Below are 20929 nucleotides of genomic sequence, written 5' to 3'. Positions count from 1 at the left end.
GTCAGGCTGGTGCACTGGATCTGGTGCATCACAGCCATACTATAATCAGGCCTGTTCTTTTTATAATAAGTACATACATGTGCATGTCTTACTTAATTTTGCAAATACCTATTAAGGAAGCATGCACTGTATATAATAGTAAACATCCTTGTATTTCTGTATAGCCCCTCTTCTGAATTTTTATGATTCAGTAAGTATATCCAGGAAGTTATAAGTGTATAACTATACCTTCTTGTGATATTAATAAGTACACCCAAATAAATATTGACACAATAAGAGAAGGCGGTTTGGTCTGTAATGTCATGGAATTCTTAATCTGCCTTTTTCTCAAACTTCACGTAGCAGCAGGGGAACTACCAAAAAGAAACAGTTAAGGTATAATAATAATTTTAGTCATTCTTTTTCCAAGTTGCTATAATCTACCCAAAGATAACTAATTGTTCAAAGTAAACATTCCACTCTGACCACAAAAGGAATCCATTACACAAACATATAATTCACAGTCATTTTTAGTGGGTTGTAAACAGTTTGGAATGAGCATAAAATGGGACAAAAATCAAAGTGAGCATTTTGAAATGAAAAAGTGTTTGCTACAAAAGGTCAGTCCCTTTGCTTGGCAAACTATGTAGAAAAGCCTGGGAAAATGCTGATCACACAAGCAATGAGGGAATTTTAAAGCCAACAGCCTCCTAGTTTCTTTAAACAGACATCGGAACCTATAACTGGATCCTGTCAAACAAACGACAGCAAAAAAATATAACAGCTGCTAAGAAGTCAAGGAGAGAGATAAAGTTTTCGGGGCTAAGGACCTTCTCAGAAGTAGACTAAAGGTCTTTCTTAAATCTTTAAGCAAGGTTATGGATCCCAGGGTGGCTTTTAGGCACCAAGTCAAATATGCAATTTTGTGTATCATTCCTGTCATAGTATTTTGTGTTCCAGAAAAAAAGAGAGAGAGGACAAAATTGTTGGTTAGCATCTGCTGAGGCATTCTGCAAAGTAGCTTATAGCTGTAATCATCAAATTTGGAAGACCTGGTATCATTTATTTTTAATGGTGGCAAAGAAAACCATATAATATAAAATTTACCATTTTAAGTGTACAGTTAAGTAGGGCTGTGTTCACATTGTTTGCAATAGATCTCTAGATATTATTTTAAATTTGTTATATAGTTCGGGGGCATAGTAACCTGAACTGGGCATCAAGGAGGAAGAATGAGTTGTTAAACCATATTCCAAAGGATGAATGCCAATCCAAATGCAACTTAAAAATTGTTTGAAAACCAGCCCTATTCCCTTACAAGCAAAAAATATATTGGATGCATAAAAGTATATTTAGTGTAGAAACATGTTCATTCGTTTAGCTAACTCCATCATTATATTAAAAAAAGTCTTTGGCAATGTAGGGCATTGTTCCATGGAAAAAGGACTGGTTCATCATTCATGCCATGTTCTTTTGGGTATCTCACACCAAGTGACTCCTTGTGTTACACTGTTACAGTATGTCAAGAAAATAACCTGGGAAATAGGGTGTCATTAAACTTCTGGTCTTATCAGGAGGCTAAAACCAGAAGAGTGTGTGTTTATTATTCAGGGATTATTATGTCATTTAAAATATATTCTAAATGAAAACTAAATATATATATATATATATATATATATATATATATATATTTAAGGTGTACAACATGATATACATAGACATAGCAAAATGACAAACTAATTAACATATCTCCTCACATAACTACCAATTTTTCTCTGTGTTGAGAGCAACCCAATGTTCATCGCAGCACTGTTTATAATAGCCAGGACATGGAAGCAACCCAGATGCCCATCAGCAGATGAATGGATAAGGAAGCTGTGGTACATATACACCATGGAATATTATTCAGCCGTTAAAAAGAATTCATTTGAATCAGTTCTAATGAGATGGATGAAACTGGAGCCCATTATACAGAGTGAAGTAAGCCAGAAAGATAAAGAACATTACAGTATACTAACACATATATACGGAATTTAGATAGATGGTAGCGATAACCCTATATGCAAAACAGAAAAAGAGACACAGAAGTACAGAACAGACTTTTGAACTCTGGGGGAGAACGTGAGGGTGGGATGTTTTGAAAGAACAGCATGTATATTATCTATGGTGAAACAGACCACCAGCCCAGGTGGGATGCATGAGTCAGGTGCTCGGGCCTGGTGCACTGGGAGGACCCTGAGGAGTCGGGTGGAGAGGGAGGTGGGAGGGGGGATCGGGATGGGGAATACGTGTAACTATATGGCTGATTCATGTCAATGTATGACAAAACCCACTGAAATGTTGTGAAGTGATTGGCCTCCAACTAATAAAATAATATTTAAAAAAAACAAAAAACAAAAAACAAAATCTACTCTAAGCTTATTTTCAGTATTCAACACAATATTGTAAACTCTGGTTATCAAGCTTATGTAAAAGGTCTCTAGACTTTTTCATCCTGCATAACTTCAACTTATGCCTTTGATCAAGATCCTTCCACGTCCCCCACCCCCTATCATGCCAGTTTTAAGCAAACTTCTATTTTTTAAATTATTATTGTAGTGGTTGTTCTTTCTTCCAGCACAACATCTATTCTTTTCTTTCATAGGACTTATCACAGTTTGTTTAATGTGCATCTCCTCTATATTCTCAGATGGTAGTACGGGGAATGATACAGAATAGGTATCTGAGCAGCTAGCTACCTATGGCTGAAGTACAGTATCACCAGTTCTGTTACTTCATTCAGCCAATATTAGTGAGTGTTTACAATGCGTCACATACTATGTGGGGCTCTTTCCAAATGACTGGCCTTCACAAAGAACAGTCAGTCACAGACTTTTCACACACACACAAAAACCTATGGATTAAGGTTTTAGTACTAATTATACCAGTTTAGATGAAGTACTTTCTTTAGTTCATATCGCTAGGTCCTTGTCTCTAAGTGATACAAGTGACTCTGCTTTTAAGAAAACAATTTCTATATACCTCTTAGATCATCGTAAACTACAAAGAGCATTTCACAAAGTGCTGAAAACTGGACTTCTCTCTGTTTAGCTCTACATACCACCAGCATGTCACAATGTCATCCCCTACATGCTTGTTCCTCCAGGCCTTAAAAAAAATTGTCAGATTATCTCCTGCTTTTGGTCAGTTTACCATGTCTATTGAGCATTAGCTGAATAATCATTCAATATTTTTGTATAATTTTCTCTAGAAGAAGAAACATAAATTCAATCTCACTGGTTATTTATAATTTCACACACACACACACACACACACACACACACACATAGTCCAAAACTGTAAAGGCAAGGCAAAGGAGAATTAACCACTTGGAAAAGTTTTAAAAACTAACACACTCCTTCACAGTTGGCCCTCCAAGTTCTGTGTATATTTTCTGGACTAAGCAGACAATGTCAGAAACCACAGAAATAACTTTAATGTAGTTACAATAAGTTGGTAAGAAGGAGAATGCTCTGGTGGTTTAGAGGAATAAAGGAAATCCAAATCAAGATAAAGAAACACACTAAACAAGTGATTCGTTAAATTGGTTTACATTCGGCTCATTAAGAGATTTTCTTCTAGGCATGTCCAAGAGATTCAAAATTTAAAATGCAACTAATACCCTCATGGCAGAAAGTGAAGAAGAACTAAAGAGCCTCCTGATGAAAGTGAAAGAGGAGAGTGAAAAAGTTGGTTTAAAGCTCAACATTCAGAAAACTAAGATCATGGCAGCCGGTCCCATCACTTCATGGCAAATAGATGGGGAATCAGTGGAAATAGTAACTGCCTTTATTTTTCTGGGCTCCAAGATCACTGCAGATCGTGATTGCAGCCATGAAATTAAAAGACACTTACTGCTTGGAAGGAAAGTTATGACCAACCTAGACAGCATGTTAAAAAGCAGAGACATTACTTTGTCAACAAAGGTTTACCTAGTCAAGGCTATGGTTTTTCATGTAGTCAGGTATGGATGTGAGAGTTGAACTATAAAGAAAGCTGAGCACCTAAGAATTGATGCTTTTAAACTGTGGCATTGCAGAAGACTCTTGAGAGTCCCTTGGACTGCAAGGAGATCCAACCAGTCCATCCTAAAGGAGATCAGTCCTGGGTGTTCACTGGAAGGATTGATGCTGAAAGCTGAAACTCCAATTCTTTGGCCACCTGATTCGAAGAGCTGACTCATTTAAAAAGACCCTGATGCTGGGAAAGACTGAGGGCAGGAGGAGAAGGGGACGACAGAGGATGAGATGGTTGGATGGCATCACCGACTCAATGCACATGGGTTTGGGTGGACTCTGGAAGTTGGTGACGGACAGGGAGGCCTGGCGTGCTGTGGCTCATGGGGTCGCAAAGAGTTGGACACGCCTGAGCGACTGAACTGAACTGAATACCACTTTGCCAAGGATGGATAAAGAATACATTTTTTGCCAAGGACTGGGTAGGATATCCCTGGGGGAGACTAGAGAAGCATGGGCAAATTGGTTCTGCCAAGTGTAAGCAACTAACTGAATGAATGGATGAACAGAGGAATGAATAAGTAAATGGTGAGAGATGCCCTCCTGATGTTGCTTCATTTGTAATCAAGAATGTTAGAAGCATTTAGAGCTTCCCTGGTAGATCAACTGGTAAGGAATCTGCCTGCAATGCAGGAGACCCCAGTTTGATTCCTAGGTTGGGAAGACCCCATGGAGAAGGGATAGGCCACCCCCTCCAGTATTCTTGGACTTCCCTGGTGGCTCAGATGGTAAAGATTCCGCCTGCAATGTGGGAGACCTGGGTTCGATCCCTGGGTTGGGAAGATCCCCTGAGAAGGGGATGGCAACCCACTCCAGTATTCTTGACTGAAGAATCCCCATGGACAGAGGACCCTGGTGGGCTATAGACCATGGGGTTGCAAAGAGTCGGGCATGACTGAACAGTTAAGCACAGCACAGAAGCATTTCAAAAATATTACTGCAGTTTGTAAATGATTTTTTTAAGGTGGGGAAAATAATCTCGAAAAAAAAGAAAGGACTTGAGAAAAAAGAAAGGGAACAAGTAGTTTTTATGTAACAGCTGATGTGCTGCAGTAGGGAGGATTGAGACCATTTTCCTAAGTCTGTGAGAATAAACAGACAGTTTTCATTAAACATGCCTTTCCCATAACAGGTCCATAAGCATTTCCCATGACTCTGCAGTTGAGTATCTTGGCTGGAAGAGGATCTGGCCATTAGAAGGAGGGCTCTAGATATGCTGAGTCCAGCCGTGCTGAGAAACTTGGCACCTTTATATGTTACTTCCTAATACCAACCCCAGCACAAAATGTCATCAGAAACCTACATAAACATTGGACTTATATTCACATAAATTATTTCTGTACTGAGGTGCTTTATGCCAGAATTTAGCAAAAACAATACTTTGAGTAAACAGAATTGGCATATAAACATAAGAATATTAATCCAACAAATGATCATAGAAAAATATAATCAACAGCACACACTTGCAAATCTTGCAGCGATGTGAGAGGTTTGTGTTGTGACTCTGAGTTTTTGTTGAACATTTCCATAGAGTTCCTTTAAGCTAATATTGCCAAAATGCTTTGACTTATGGCTGCTTTATGGAATTGTAGTCTTCGAGTTTCATTAAAACATTTAGGAGTTATATTAATAATCATTATATGGGACTAGTACCTATCTAGTGCTGAATCTACAAATTCATTTTAAGAGAAAACATTGAGACAATGAAATATAAGGCCAAATATAATTGCCCCTGTCAGCAAAAACATGGTCTTATTTTATTAAAAATCACCAATAAAATGCCATGAACAAAACATACAGTTTCTATTTATAGGCATTTTCAATTCTGCAATACCATGGTATCTGGATGCCACAAAGCTGTGTCTAGCAGAGTTTTCATTTTGCCTGGGGTATATACAGAAATAAAGAGTTATAAAATCCTTTTTTAAATGTGCACACATCTTATTATGCACAGCTTCCCCCAAAGTCCTATTTGGATTTTTGTTCTAATATGACGGTGCTTACACTGTCAATACTGAGTATTTATAAGTGAGTGAAGATCTCCAGAAAATGATGATAATTTAACTATTGGCAATAATAACATTTTTGTTATTATAACATTTTCAGCGATCCATTTGGCTCTAAGTATTTATTAAATAATATTTGTTCCTAAAATATGTACTTACACAATTAAATGAGATTGTAACATGCAATAAAAGGACTCTTCTCTCTAAACTCCAATTGATTCCACTCCTCACAGATACCTCTCCTTGTGTTTATTCTGCTTTTACTATTTTCTATTCTCTCTCTGAACTCTCAGCTCTTCTCTCTGATGTGTTGATATGCTTTTCCCCAAAGCTGCTCACTTTACCCACTCTCTCTACCCACTTGTCCCCTTCTTGTTATTCTCTCATTCCTTACTGATATGGGAATAATAGGATCCCAAGGCTGTCCTTACAGTATAATTAAAGTATGAATTTCCAGGAGTTGGAAATTGCAGACCATTTTTATTATGTTTCTATAATAAAGCCAGGTAACATTGAGAGAATTAAAATGGCTTTTCACTAGCAGATAACTTGGTAAAGATTTCTTCCCTTGGTTCTATTGTTTTAAGAAACTGGGAGCTGAAAAGGGGAATAGATTCACCAATTCTTTTTCTGAAAACACCTCTATCTTTTACATGATATATATCCCCCTAGATCCTCGGAATATGTTGTAAACTTGTAACAGATGGTGATGAAGCTTCACATTTTTATACAATATAGTTTTTGAGATTCTGCATCTACTGTATGTATCTTCCAGGGAAAATGACCTTGAATGAATGAGTCAGAGTCTGAAGGAAAAACACCCTATAGATAGACTACCATAGAAATAATGAATCAACTGGGTTTTGCTTTGTTCTCCTCAGTAAGATGAGATAATTTCAGATGAAAATTAGAATGCTGAAATATAGGAATCAAAGGTCATCTTAACACTGGAGGTGTGTCTGTTAATTGTTCCAGCAAAACTAGTTAGGCATGTTCTGTGCTGAACAGATACATGTGGAAAATGGAACATCACCGTTTGCAAGTAGGAGACTATTTGTTTCACTGGGTAATGGGGGCTTACCAAAATTCGTTCTGGCATAACGTCTACCAGCATGAATTTTAGGAGGGTTCTAACACTGTCAGTACTGATATTTTATGAGAGTTTTATCACTGGCGGGAAAACAAGAAGTTTGCAATTGAATCAACAACATGTCAGAGAGCAAAATATTAAAAAAAAGAACATTAGTGGGAATTATTGATGTCCCTACTGTGAAAACAAACTGAAGTTAATAAGAAACTTGATCCTCTTAACTGATTAGCAACAGTCAGGTTTTAATTGCATGGCTTTCCAGACAAATCAAGTGGTGCTGTTAATGTGAGCATGGGTTGTGTAGAGGATGCAGTATTGGGGGAATGGCTGTACATTCAGTTACCCACCTCTTTTTTCGACAGCTTCAATGCACTGCTTTACAAACCGTGGAACTGTGGAATTTTCACGTTCACACAGTGTGTGCAGATGAGAGCCAAAAATTTGATCTGCAAAAGAAACAAAGATGAGCTTCATTAAAATCCAAGCTTGCGTTGTTCTTTAATTTGATTCTGTTTCCATATCCACTGAATGATGAAATCTGCATCTTGCATTGGAATCGATTTTTTGCTTTAATTCCAAAGTGTCTGTTGCAGACATGCAAGGACCATAGCTCCTTCCTTTATGGAACAGGACTCTGGCCCTAGAGAAAGAAAATGAACACCCTGCCATCGATTAGGCAGGGATGACTGAGTAAGTTATAGTCTCTCTGGGCTTAATTTCACTGTCTATAAAATAATGGCTAGGAATTAAGAAAACTTCGACAAATTAATGAATCTTAGTGAATTGATGTCTTAGTGTTTGAGAAGAAGTTTATCAACAATCATCAAAATTATGATGTTAGTGTATTTAGATTCATTCAGTGGCACAATGATATTTGAAAAAAGCAAGTTCCAGAAGATTTACTTTGAAGTGAATGTTTTCACATTTCTCCTGCCTTGAATTTGCCCTTCCTCTAATCTAAGTATCCCCTTTCTTTTAGGGCTCAGCTCAGATGGTTCTTGCTCCACAAACTCTATCCGGAATTCCTGTCTCAGCTTTATGTCTCCTGAGACATAGGTCCTTTGGAATACCAGTTTCTCAGGATGTTAATAGGCGATTTGAGGGGGAAAGCTTGTAATCAAAATGATTTAGCAACACTGGGTTAAGCAAAGCTAAACAGGTTTCTTTCATGTGTACTTATTTCAGAGCCTGTCTTATGCCAATGTGCACTCGGAATCTCCAGGCAGCACTGAAGGATGCACTAGCTCCCAAACTTACTTGAGTAAGATCCTTTTATTTCAAAGGGCATCTCTCCAGACTAATGTTTCCGAGAACACTGTGTGAAATTCTAGCCTAGCTCTCTCATTTGGAACATGATTTATGCTACCTTGCATTGTGTATTTTCGCTTATAATATATGGAATGTATTTTCTCAAAGCAGATTCTGAGTGCTGCATTGCTTATACTGTTCTTTTGGTCAAGCACAGTTTTGGGTCCATGGTGTTCACTCAAGGATTTTTTAAAAATTGGGATAAAATATATATAACATAAAATTTATCATTTTAACCACTTTTATGTGTCCAGTTTAGTGGCATTAAGTACATGCGCACTGTTGTGCAACCGTCACCAACATCCACTTTCAGAACCTTTTTTAAACAGCAGAGATGTTGATTATTGACAATGAAACAAATATTTAGTAGCTTCAAGGACTTTCCATCTCACACGCAATGAAATCTAATTCCTTGACATCACTTCCAAGGCAGTAAACGACCTGACTTTCCACCAATTATCTGACTTAATTTGCTTCCTCTCTCCTCTCTCCTGCTCATCACTTGCTGCTGCCACTCTGTCTACATCACTGATTCTTGTCCATGCCAAGCACACTTCTGCCTCAGGGACTTTGAACTTATTATTTCCTCTGTGTGGGAATCAATTACCCAGGTGATCAAATGTCACCCTCTTATTGTAGCATTTCCTATCCACCTTTAAAAAAACTGGCAACCTCTGCTGATATCAAATCTCCATGCTGCCCACAGCTTACTTCTTACAGCACTTTACTCCATCTGACATATTAGATTGATATGTTTACTGGTTAGTTGCTCTCCTTGTTTAGAATGCAAAACCCAAGACAGTAAGGACTATTCCCATTTTCTTTATTACTGAATTCCCAGTAACTCGACACTCTTTGGCAAATACTAGAAGTTCAATAAATATTTATTGAATTGTTCATATAAGACATCATCTTTTTCATCAGTAGAAGTTTTCAAATATGTAAAACATATTTTTAGCACAGCTGCTGTTGTTCAGTCCCTTGGTCGTGTCTGACTCTTTGCGACCCCGTGGATTACAGCACGCCAGGCTTCCCTGTCCTTCACCATTTCCTGGAATTTACTCACTCATGTGCACTGAGTCAGTGATGCCATCCAATCATCTCATCCTCTGTCATTCCCTTCTCCTCCTGCCTTCAATCTTTCCCAGCATCAGGATCTTTTCTAATGAGTGAGTTCTTTGCATCAGGTCACCAAAGTATCAGAGCTTCAGCTTCAGCATCAGTCCATACAATGAATATTTAGGATTGATTTCCTTTAGGATTGACTGGTTTGATCTCCTTGCAGTCCAAGGGATTCTCAAGAGTCTTCTCCAACACTACAGTTCAAAAGCATCAATTCTTTGGTGCTCAGCCTTCTTTGTGGTCCAAATCTCATACCCATACATGACTACTGGAAAAACCATAGCTTTGACTATATGGCCCCTTGTCAGCAAAGTAATATCTCTGCTTTTTAACATGCTGTCTAGGTTTTCCATAGCTTTTCTTCCAAGGAGTAAGCCTCTTTTAATTTCATGGCTTCAGTCACCATCTGCACTGATTTCGGAGCCCAAGAAAATAAAGTCTGTCACTGTTTCCATTGTTTCCCCATCTATTTGCCATGAAGTGATGGGACCAGATGAAATGATCTTCATTTTTTGAATGCTGAGTTTTAATCCAGCCTTTTTATTCTCCTCTTTAACCTTCATCAAGAGACTCTTTAGTTTCTCTTTGCTTTCTGCCATAAGGGTGGTGTCATCTGCATATCTGAGGTTATTGATATTTCTCTTGGCAATCTTGATTCCAACTTCTGCTGCATCCAGCCCGGCATTTCTCATGATGTAATCTGCATTTAAGTTAAATAAGCAAGGTGACAATATACAGTCTTGATGTACTCCTTTACCAATTTTGAACCAGTCTGTTGTTCCATGTCTGGTTCTAACTGTTGCTTCTTGACCTGCATACAGGTTTCTCAGGAGGCAGGTAAGGTGGTCTGGTATTTCTATCTTTTTATATTTTTAGCATAAGTGGGGGAAAATATAAGATGCAGCATAATACAATGGTAAATGATATGTTATTCAAAGGGACAGTCAACACAGATTGTGGTGAGACTTCAAGGAAATCATGATTTTCATCAATTTCTTAGGAAAGGTGATGGCTTGAGTTAAGAACAACTCAGCAGGGAGGGAAAAAATTAAGGCTAGAGCACTAATAATAATGCAACTTAATGTGGAAATGTGCGTTTTTGTCCAAGAGACAGAAAGAAGACAAGCTCAAAGCACTTATCAACATAGTGTAGAGAAGTGAGAAATAATCATGAATATTTGCTTTGAATATCTGGTCTAGTAACAAAGATTCATTCATAAACAGTAAAGTCATCAACATAAGAGAGAAAAACATGAAATATTATTTAAGAAAAATAATCCAGAACTTCAGATTTGATCATTTAAACTGGTCAGAGATTACAGAAAGGAAGAATTGTTATATAGAATAAAACCTTTTAACGACAGTCATGATTCAAATGAATTTCAGAAATATTTACTGAGTATCCTCTATAGTTGTAGCAATGAGTAGGCATATTAGGTTGTGATATAGATATCAAGAAGCTTATAATATTGCAGGGCTACCAGAAATATTCTGTTAATAAATAATAAATTATAAGGTAATAAATAGAATATATAGCAGGTATCATAAAAAGTACTTAGTGAAAAGAAAGATGTTCTAAAATATAGACTTTTTTTCTGTCATTTAGTGCAAAGGTTTATATGTGGAAAGGGGGAGGTTGAGGGAGGATTTATGAGATGGAGATCATTCAAGAAAGATAAATTCTTGAATGAAGATGATGCTAAAGTCTGGAGAAAGGTCTCTTTCTCCTTTTTTTTCTGACAGGTAGATACAGGAAAATGAAAAAGATGAAGATATTCTAGTGTATTTTCTCCTTCACTCATTTTGTTATTTAAAAGAAATCCTAAGTGCCTGCTCTGTGTCAGGAGCTAGCAAAGGCTCCTTTCCAGTGCTCTAAAAGTTTCTTGTCTAATGGTGACATCATATAAGTAAATAAGCAAGAACAAGTCATCATGAAGTATATTATTCCCAGGGAAGCACAGATCCAATGGGAACATGTTAGAAGGAGCATTGAGCACTCATGGAAGACTTCCCAGAGAAGAACTGAGTCCTCAAAGTTAAGTTAGACTTAGCTTGGAGATGTAAGGAAGAGAACAAAAAGGGCATTTGGGGAGGATGAAGGAGGGTTAAATAATCAGCAATGAGAGAGTGATGAGAAGAATCATCTTGGTGTGATTGTACAAAGGGAAACATACGTTTTTTCTTATTTAGAGAAATCTTCATGTATGAAGCTTTAAGAGGAGATAAAGTTTGTGTTATGAGGAGTCTTAACTATTAAGTCAAGTAGGCATTTATCTGAGAGCATGAAATGTGACACCATTTCCCTCCCAACTTCTTTCTTGTTTTAGAGTCCACTTATAAGACAGATTCTGATGTTCAAATGGTCTCCATTGACTTCTGCTTCCTTTGTAGCTTTCAGTTCAGTTCAGTTCAGTCGCTCAGTCGTGTCCAACTCTATGCGACCCCATGGACTGCAGCACACCAGGCTTCCCTGTCCATCACCAACTCCCAGAGCTTGCTCAAACGCATATCCATTGAGTTGGTGACACCATCCAACCATCTCATCCTCTGTTGTCCCTTCTCCTCCTGCCTTCAATCATGTAGATTAAGTTATTTAAAATTAGAGAGTTCTGGTTGGTAAAATGCAAGGGGATATGACTTAGGAAACTAAAAAAGATTTTTTTCCTGATAAAAGGAGAGAGGTACATGAAGGCATTTTGTCTTTTTTCCTTCATGGACATCAACGTGCAACGTTGCAATGCCTGGAGCTAGTGCTGCAATCTTGTCACCATGAGACAGGAAGTTTGCAAGCCAAAGCTAAACATGATTTTAAAAAAGCAGTTACAAAGACCTGAGACCTCAGTGATACTGCTGAACTTCTAAACCTGTTCTAAAACACTTTCTCTATACTTCTTATTATATGAAATAATATTAACAATTTTTAACTGGATATTCTATCTCCTGTAACCAAAATATTCATAACAAAATGGTGGAGGGGTACAGATCGTGAAGACTGAACACAAAAGATCTGTTAAGAAGCTAATGTGGTTACATATGCAGATGTTATGAAGAACAGAATCAGGATAGGTTTGTGGTAAATTTAGTCATCATTGAGAATTCTTCTCCTCTTCTCTGAATTAGATTTATACTTTCACCACCTTTGCCATGTGACTGTGTGGTAAAACTCACTGGAGTAGGTGACATTTATTTCCTCATTTCACTGATAGAGGGCTTGCCCATATGATTTACTTTGGACAATGTAGCCTGTGTAGAAATGACTACGTTTCAGTTCAACACTGAGGTCTTCAGACATGCTACAGATTTCTATGCTTGCTTCTCTGTTACTGCTGAATCAAGAGTTTCCCTGGGTAGCAGCTGCCCCTTCAGTCTGGGCTCCAGAGTAAATACATATAGCACAGAACTGAGGCTGACCCTCATTGAGATGACAAGTCCAGTCAAACCTACAATGTAAAGCAGAGCTGTCCATTCAAGCCACAGACACATGAAAAATAAGTGCTTCTTGCTGTTTGCCACTGAGATCATATGTTTGTTTGTTAGGCAGCAACAGCTTACTGATAAAGAATGATAACAGGAGTCTGGAGTTTTGGTGATTCAAGCTATGCTGTGAGAATGAAAACAAAGAGACTTCTCAGGACATGGAAACCAAAACTATGGAGCAAATAAATAGAGAAAAAATTCTAAATTTGGTTAGAAGGTGGAATTATACATCCATTTAGAGTCAATCCTAAGGAGAGACTCAAAGGAAATTTCTCTCACCTTAGAATTTAAAGTCATTATGTTTTATGTTATATTATGGCACTTCTTATTATGTATTCTCTACAGATCAATTCAAATCTATTTAATTCAATTCAGTGAATATTTCATGAGCACCTACCATATGCTGAGCACTGTAAAGAAATCAAAGATTGACGTTCATTCATAACTATCTATTACATGCCCACTGTAGCCTAGACATTGCACTCCATCCTGAACATGCAATGATGCATGAAGCATGATCTCCTACACTCTGGGTGGAAGAATAGCTCTCACAATTATAATACGATGCAATTAGTGCTATTATAAGGGTGTTTAATAATAATAGCAAAGACTTATTACATTCAGCCAGGCAAAGTTCAAAGTAACTTTATTCTAACTTACTAAATCTTCATAGTAATTGTAATACCTTGGTGGTGGACACTATTATCATCTGGATTTTAGAGGAGTGGAAACTGAGGCACAAAGATATTGAGTCATTTGCCCATAGTTACAAAACATTGGGCTCTACATGGAAAAAAAAGATAAGGACCTAACTCAGACAACGGAGAGATGCAGTGATTCTGTGGATTTGCAGACAGGATGCGGGAGGTGAGCTAACTCACTAGGCAAAGAGGATTTAAGTTTTTTTGCTTGGTTCAAGGAGACTAAGATGCCGAAACCTGAGGGTTTGGAGAAGAATAGAGAGACTGATATTTAGGAGTTAGGATAGGTATTGCAGAACAGAATGCTGATGAGAAATCAAGGTGAAATTAAGAGGCTATTGGTGATCCTAAGGAAAATGGCTTTTGTAGAATGAAACTGAAAAGCAGAGGCTTATGGTCAAGATTTGAAGGGAAGATGAGAAGTAGAGACAGCAAACAGACTTCTTTTTAGCAGGTTAGTGAAGAGGATCCACTAATTATAAGGAAAGACAGGATGTGGGGAAGGATTTTGAGTGGGGTGGAGAGCAGAAAATTTCAACTGCGGGGTATTTTTGATTTTGGGATTGCCAGAAGGCTCTAGAGAGGGTGAGGGGGCACTGCTGGCTACCTTCAGGCGCGCTGAGGCCAGAGGTGGGGGAGCAGCATTGCTGCCACTTACTGGGGGGTCCAGGTAAGTGCAGGCAATCCCTCATGGCAGAAAACAGCCCTTCCCAGATCGCCAATAGAGTCCCGGGGGAAAAAGAGTTGATATATTTGAACTTCATTAGATAGAAGGGAAATGTGTGCTTTCACTGGTTACCAGAAAGGTAAAAAAGAAAAAAAAATCACCTCATTTATATCCTGACTTTAAAGTGGCTACACTCAGCCAGTAAGGCACGGCTCTGGAAAAAAAAGGACCCAGCCCTCCAGGTTAAAACAAAAAGTGAAAGCGTTAGTCGCTCAATCCAGCCCCACTCTTTGGGACCCCATGGATGTTAGCCCACCAGGCTCCTCTGTCCATGGAATTCTCCAGGCAAGAATACTGGGAGTGGGTAGACATTCCCTTTTCCAGGGGATCTTCCTGACCCAGGGATCAAACCCGGGTCTCTGGCATTGCAGGCAGATTCTTTACCATCTGAGCTACCAGGGGAACCCATATCTTCTGGGTAAACCTGGTTAAATTAAAGGTTGTCGTGTGGCCCAAGCTGGGTCAGTGCAATTCTCCCTCCAAAAGTTTTAGAATTGGGATGCTACAGACTGAGGTGGTGTCAGAGATACTATCTGCTCCGGGGACTTGAACTGTAAGTCTGTCCAGATTTAGACGCTGAGGGGCAAGGGGAGCCATCTGGAGAGATGGCTATGTGCAATGAGCGAGTGTGCACACAAACTAATGTGCAGAGGGAGGTGAATGAAACAGAGACCCCTCAGCTCCTCACTTCCTGATACTTATATATGGCACCATATATATGATGCCACACATATACCATACCATAAATATGATGCACCATATATGGTTGCCCTGGGGTGCATTAGAAATTAGAAGGCACTGGGCTTCCCTGGGGGCTCAGACAGTGAAGAATGTGCCTGTAATGCAGGAGACCTGGGTTCAATCCCTGGGTCACAAAGATCCCTTGGAGAAGGGAATGGCTACCTAATCTAGTATTCTTGCCTGGAAAATTCCGTGGACAGAGGAGCCTGACGGGCTCCAGTCCATGGGGCCACAAAGAGTCAGACATGACTGAGTGACCAACATTAACACTTTCAGTTTAATGCAGCCAAACAAATTTGGCAAGAACATGGACACACACTGTCCACAGTGTTCCCAAAGAGGGCTTACAATCAGAGAAGTGCGGGGATTGGAAAGAACTGGGGGAGACCCACTGTTACGGGTGACGCTGGTTAGGATGAGTGTGTGGCATGTCTACTGGTTTTGCTGGCCTTGGAACTATTCTTCTACTCTCCAGTAAGAGCACTCTGGTTTTCCTATGGGGATGATACTTTCTCATATTGCTGCCATTTGTTTTAAATAGTGCTGACACCACCAGCTCCAGCTCTAGCAATAAACCTGCACTTCTTCCCTTGGCCACAGGCATATGAACGTGTGTTCAGATATGAACACATGATCCAAGTGGATCTGGTTTCCCAAATTCTGAGGGCTTTTTTTTTTTTTAAGTGCTACTGGGAAAAAGGAGCCCTCTTTCTGTAGGAATTGGTAAACTATGAGGATATGAGTCTGAGCTTCTAGAAGTTATACTGCCAGCTTCTGAGAAAACATACTGGAGAATTAAGCCAACAGAATGGAAAAGAAAGCTGAGGGATGGAGGAGATAAAGATTTGATAGCATTTTGTGCCCACAGGTCCAGTCACGGTTGAAGCTATCCTCGTCTCTTGGACTTTTCAGGCAAGTAGTCTAATAAATGTTTGCAGTTTGAACAAGTTTCTATCAATTACAACTTAAAAAAAAAAAGACTACAACATGAGCTTTAAACATTACATGGTGAAGTATATAATGTGGAGGAGATGATGATACACTTGAAACGAGTGTGTAAAATCAAAAGTGCTAAGGAAGTAAATCATAGAGATTTATTTATTTATTTATTAATCATAGAGATTTAGCTAAGACATCATTGTACAGTTTAGGGGCTATTGTAGGATTGCCACCTATCTGTAAATCTGATACAGATTTCAGAGTTTGATACACCAAGGAAGACCATTAAATTATAGGAACATGTTTGAACCACAGAATCTTCTATCTTAAAACTGTGTAAGGAAAGCGGGAGGGAGAAACAAGGTGTTTTGTTTCCCTGGCAAGCATTGATGACCTAGCTTTTGCCCCCTAAATATCCATGCCTGCTATCCTGGCACAACTTTAAGGATTATTTCTGCTTTCCCCCTCCTTATGGCAATCCAAAAAAGGGAGCAATCCTGGAACCCTGAGTTCCCGACTCTCCACCTATATTTCCATCTGTGGGCTCACTGGTAATCCTTTCTTCCTCTCTTAACAACTTTTTGTATTTAGAAAACACCTCTTGCTAGGGGTGCCAATATTTTTGGAGTGTTCTGCACATGCCCATGGCCTTGGCTGGTGTGATCATTACATCTTTGTTCTCTTGCTTCAGCGCTTGTACCAGGGGTGGCAGGCAGCACATTGGTTGGAGAAAATCCATTTTCTGTAATTTTTCTTTGAAAGCATCTTTTGGTGAGAAAAACAAATAGACCTTCCACATGACTGCACTTACAAAGCATGTTGTTTACATAATGAATTAGAGTTTAACTAGAGAATGGTGGTTTTTAATCTTTAAGCACTCAAACTTTTGACCGATTTAGTTAGTTCATCAGCATAACCAGGTTAAGTCTCCCAGATTACAAATTAGCTTCATTCTCCCTCATCTCTGCTATATATTTTTTGACAAATTATGGAAAGAACAGCCAGTAATGGGATCTTTGTCAGTTAGATTCCAAATGAATCAAAACTACGAGGAAAACTACTCAATAGAGGCAGTTAAATGTTCAAATAATGTGACGGTGTTATCATCATTTATGCAGGGAGACAGTCTCCACATGCTTTTCAAAATGATGTTATTCTGCTATCAGGAGAGAGGCTCATTGCAGCTACTCTAGTAAATTTTAAAGCAGAAAAACAAAGCCCATAGAACTACACACATGAAGAAATAAAGAGAGGAAGAGAAAAACAATAATAAACAAATGAACTGTTCAAACACTCACACACACACACACACACACACACACACATTGCACAGTTATTTTGGTAACGAGGCATATTCATTGAAGATTTTGGCTACAATAGAAAAAAAAAGCACTGTGGTTATCTTAAGCAAAGAAAAATTTATTCAAATGATGTCAAAGGATGGGGGTAGTAGGAAACTCAAAGAATTTACTAGGAACCAAAAGTAATTTTAGAAGGCAGAATAATAAAGAGTGAAAAGTAATAAAGAAGGTAAAGTGACAAAGAACTGATGCCTTCGAACTGAAGAAGACTCCTGAGAGTCCTTTGGACAGCAAGGAGATCAAACCAGTCAATATTAAGGGAAATCAACCTTGAATACTCATTGGAAGGACTGATGTTGAAGCTGAAACTTCAGTATTTTGGTCACCTGAGGTGAACAGTTGACTCATAGGAAGAGTCGCTAATGCTGGGAAAGATTGAGGGCAGAAGGAGAAGAGGGCTTCAGAAGATCAGATGGCTGGATGGCATCACCAATGTAATGGACATGAACTTGGGTGACTGGACAACAACAACAAAAGTAATTTATAACTGAATCATTGTGCTGTATATCTGAAACTAGCACAATATTCTTAATCAATAATGTTGCTGTTCAGTCACCCAGTCATGTCTGACTCTTTACAACCCCATGAACTGCAACACACCAGGCCTCTCTGTCCCTCACCATCTCCTGGAGTTTGCCCACGTTCATGCCCATTGTATTGGCGATGCCATTCAGCCCTCTCATCCTCTGATGCCCCCTTCTTTGGCCCTCAATCTTTCCCAGCATCAGGGACTCTTCCAGTGAGTCAGCTGTTTGCATCAGTGACCAAAATATAGGAACTTCAGCTTCAGCATCAATCCTTCCAACAAGCATTCAGGGTTGATTTCCCTTAAGATTGACTGGTTTGATCTCCTTGCTGTCCAAGGGATTTTGAGGAGTCTTCTCCAGCACCACAGTCAGAAGATATCAATTCTTTGGCACTCTGTCTTCTTCGTTATGGTCCAGCTCTCACAACCATTATACAACCACTGCAAAGACCATAGCCTTGACTATACAGACCTTTGTCAGCAGACTAATGTCTCTGCTCTTCAACACACTGTCGAGGTTTGCCATAGCTTTCCTGCTGAGAAGCAATCATCTTCTGATTTCATGGCTGCAGTCACCATCTGAATGATTTTAGAGCCCAAGAAGAGGAAATCTGTCACTACTTCTGCCTTTTCCCCTTTTGTTTGCCATGAAGTAATGGGGCCGGATGTCACAATCTTAGTTTTGTTTTTTATAATATTTAGTTTTAAGGTGGCTCTTTCACTCTTCTCCTTCACCCTCATCAAGAAGCTCTTTAGTTCCTTCACCCTCGAGAGGCTCTTTAGAATAGAAATCAACTATATTTCAAAATAAAATTTAAAAATTAGATTAAGAATTAAAAGTAATTTATTAATTCCTCAAAGAAATTACTGCCAGTGAGGGACCAGTCTTAGAAAGGCTTACTGCCAGTGAGGGACCAGTCTTAGAAAGGCTTAATCCAAAGTTCTCAGGAGAGCTAAGAAGTAAGAAAAAGGAAATACAGCAACTGTCTTGCTGTCTTGTGACTTTGAGAGGGACAGGATGCTATTTCCATTGTCACCCCCATCACCACTAATGTCTTAATGACTTCTGCTCATCAATTAACCAAGATTTGAAGTTCTAATAGATGATGTCCAAGTGAATGAGATTTTGTCTAAAAAATGGGTTAGAATGAGAAAAAATACAACCCTTGTAGCTTTCTTAGTAGGTAGCACTCATTAGGAAATTTTCTCTCTCTAAAATGCCACAGACACAGGTAGATCATTTCCCAATAGGATGCTATTAAGGACAGGGCAGTGGCTGATGGAGAACAAAAATAATATTCTCAAGATGGGTAATTTCATCAATTTAGGTGATTTCATTCTTTGACTTTAAACTATAAGCAACATGTAGTTTCCCTTTGAGAGTAGTTTCCAGAGCAAAACTTTTAGATTACTTATCAAGGAATCCTATCTCTATTCTTATATTTTCTCTGTTTCCATTCTTGCGTTTTTCTTTTCCTTACCTTTAAAATACCCACTATATGAGCCCCCATCATATAACTCTCCCACAACTTTACTGAGAGTTTTTGAAGAAATACATGATTTAAATTAAGTACTGCAGTTTACTGATGGCGTATATCTTTGAATTAAGATGAAGAGAAATACATTTAATGCTAAAACAGTAGCACTGAATTTAATCTATGTTTAAGAGCTTCAGAAGGTTCTGAATTATCTAATACTTCAGGGCTTTGATTAGAAATATCAGCTATTGCTTTTTATTACACAGGCATCAAAAGTTGCACTGATTCTCTGCTGAGTCTCTTATTACACATTGGAAGTAAATCTCTCTCATTGCCTTGTTTACTCTTAATTTTTTTTGCTCCTAAGTGGCAAGTCCAGGAAAAAGCTTAATTATTTTAACTTTCAAGTAGTTTGGAATCTAAATAAATAGGAATTTTAAGTATATACACTTCTGTGTATAGTACTTCCCACATGTTTATTCATATTTTTGTATCTCATCTGATCTTGCAGACTTTAAAGTCACTGGTGGAAAATGACAAGGTCTACCCTGGAGAGACTGACCTGGAGGAGACTGATCGAGGTTCTAGGAAGAAGATCTCCCCCAACAAAGGAAGGCTGGGATCTGGAGCTTCCAATCAATGTTGGACAGTTGCTTCAAGGGTAGCACCCTTTGACAAGATCAGCCAAAGATGAGGGTCAGAGACAGACTGGCTGCCATCCAGACAGTATGGAGAATCCTTCCCCAGTCCTTTCCATTTTTCCTCCTTCTCTTTTCAGGCTGTCAGCAGTCTCCACCTTTCAGAGTTACACCCTCAACCTCAAACAAGACTTTTCTAAAGCATCCTTTGGCTCTTCCTTTTAAGCTCCCAAACTCTTACTAAAAATAGATCTCAACTCCATTTGATCCACATAATGCAATGTACATATTGGTGGGTCCACCAGCCAGAAAGACACCTTTATTTTAAATGAAGAGTTGATTAACCCAAATATAACAATGAATATACCTTTTTTCTATATTTGTCTCCCTTAGGCCAATCTGTGTCCTATACTTCTTTTCTGTGCTTACCTAAAGCAGCACAACATATAAATTACACACACACACACACACTCCCCCACATGTGTGTGCACAGAATCACAACAATACAGAGAATGGCTTGACCAAGTGGATATTACTGCATTTTTGTATTTATCCATTCAATCAATCCATCCCTGAGTATTTTTCAATGCTTGAAGAGGATGGAATAATGAATAGGACACTCTCTGTCTTTACACACTCTGTATGTAAACGGGGGAAACGAGCACATAAGCACATTAATATATCAGAGGGTGATAGGTGCTATGAGAAGATAAAGCATGCCAGGGAGACAGAGAGCAAGAGGGAAGTGTTATCAGAGAAGACCTTTTAGAGGTAGTGGCAT

The 20929-nt window shown here is 38.7% G+C and overlaps 1 protein-coding gene across 1 annotated transcript in view; it reads right to left on the bottom strand.

Annotated features, from left to right (window-relative positions):
- ARHGAP15 (Rho GTPase activating protein 15) overlaps window positions 1-20929 on the bottom strand; it is a 677158-nt gene that overhangs the window by 232553 nt on the left and 423676 nt on the right. The window contains exon 10 of the mRNA XM_065927842.1: window positions 7478-7576. Within this exon, the coding sequence (XP_065783914.1) occupies window positions 7478-7576 (99 nt within the window). The remainder of the gene's footprint in view (window positions 1-7477; window positions 7577-20929) is intronic.

Source organism: Muntiacus reevesi, chromosome 3, assembly GCF_963930625.1.
Source record: "Muntiacus reevesi chromosome 3, mMunRee1.1, whole genome shotgun sequence".
Taxonomy (NCBI): Eukaryota; Metazoa; Chordata; class Mammalia; order Artiodactyla; family Cervidae; genus Muntiacus; species Muntiacus reevesi.
Note: the sequence above shows the minus strand (reverse complement) of the source record. Positions and strands in the feature narration are given on the sequence as shown.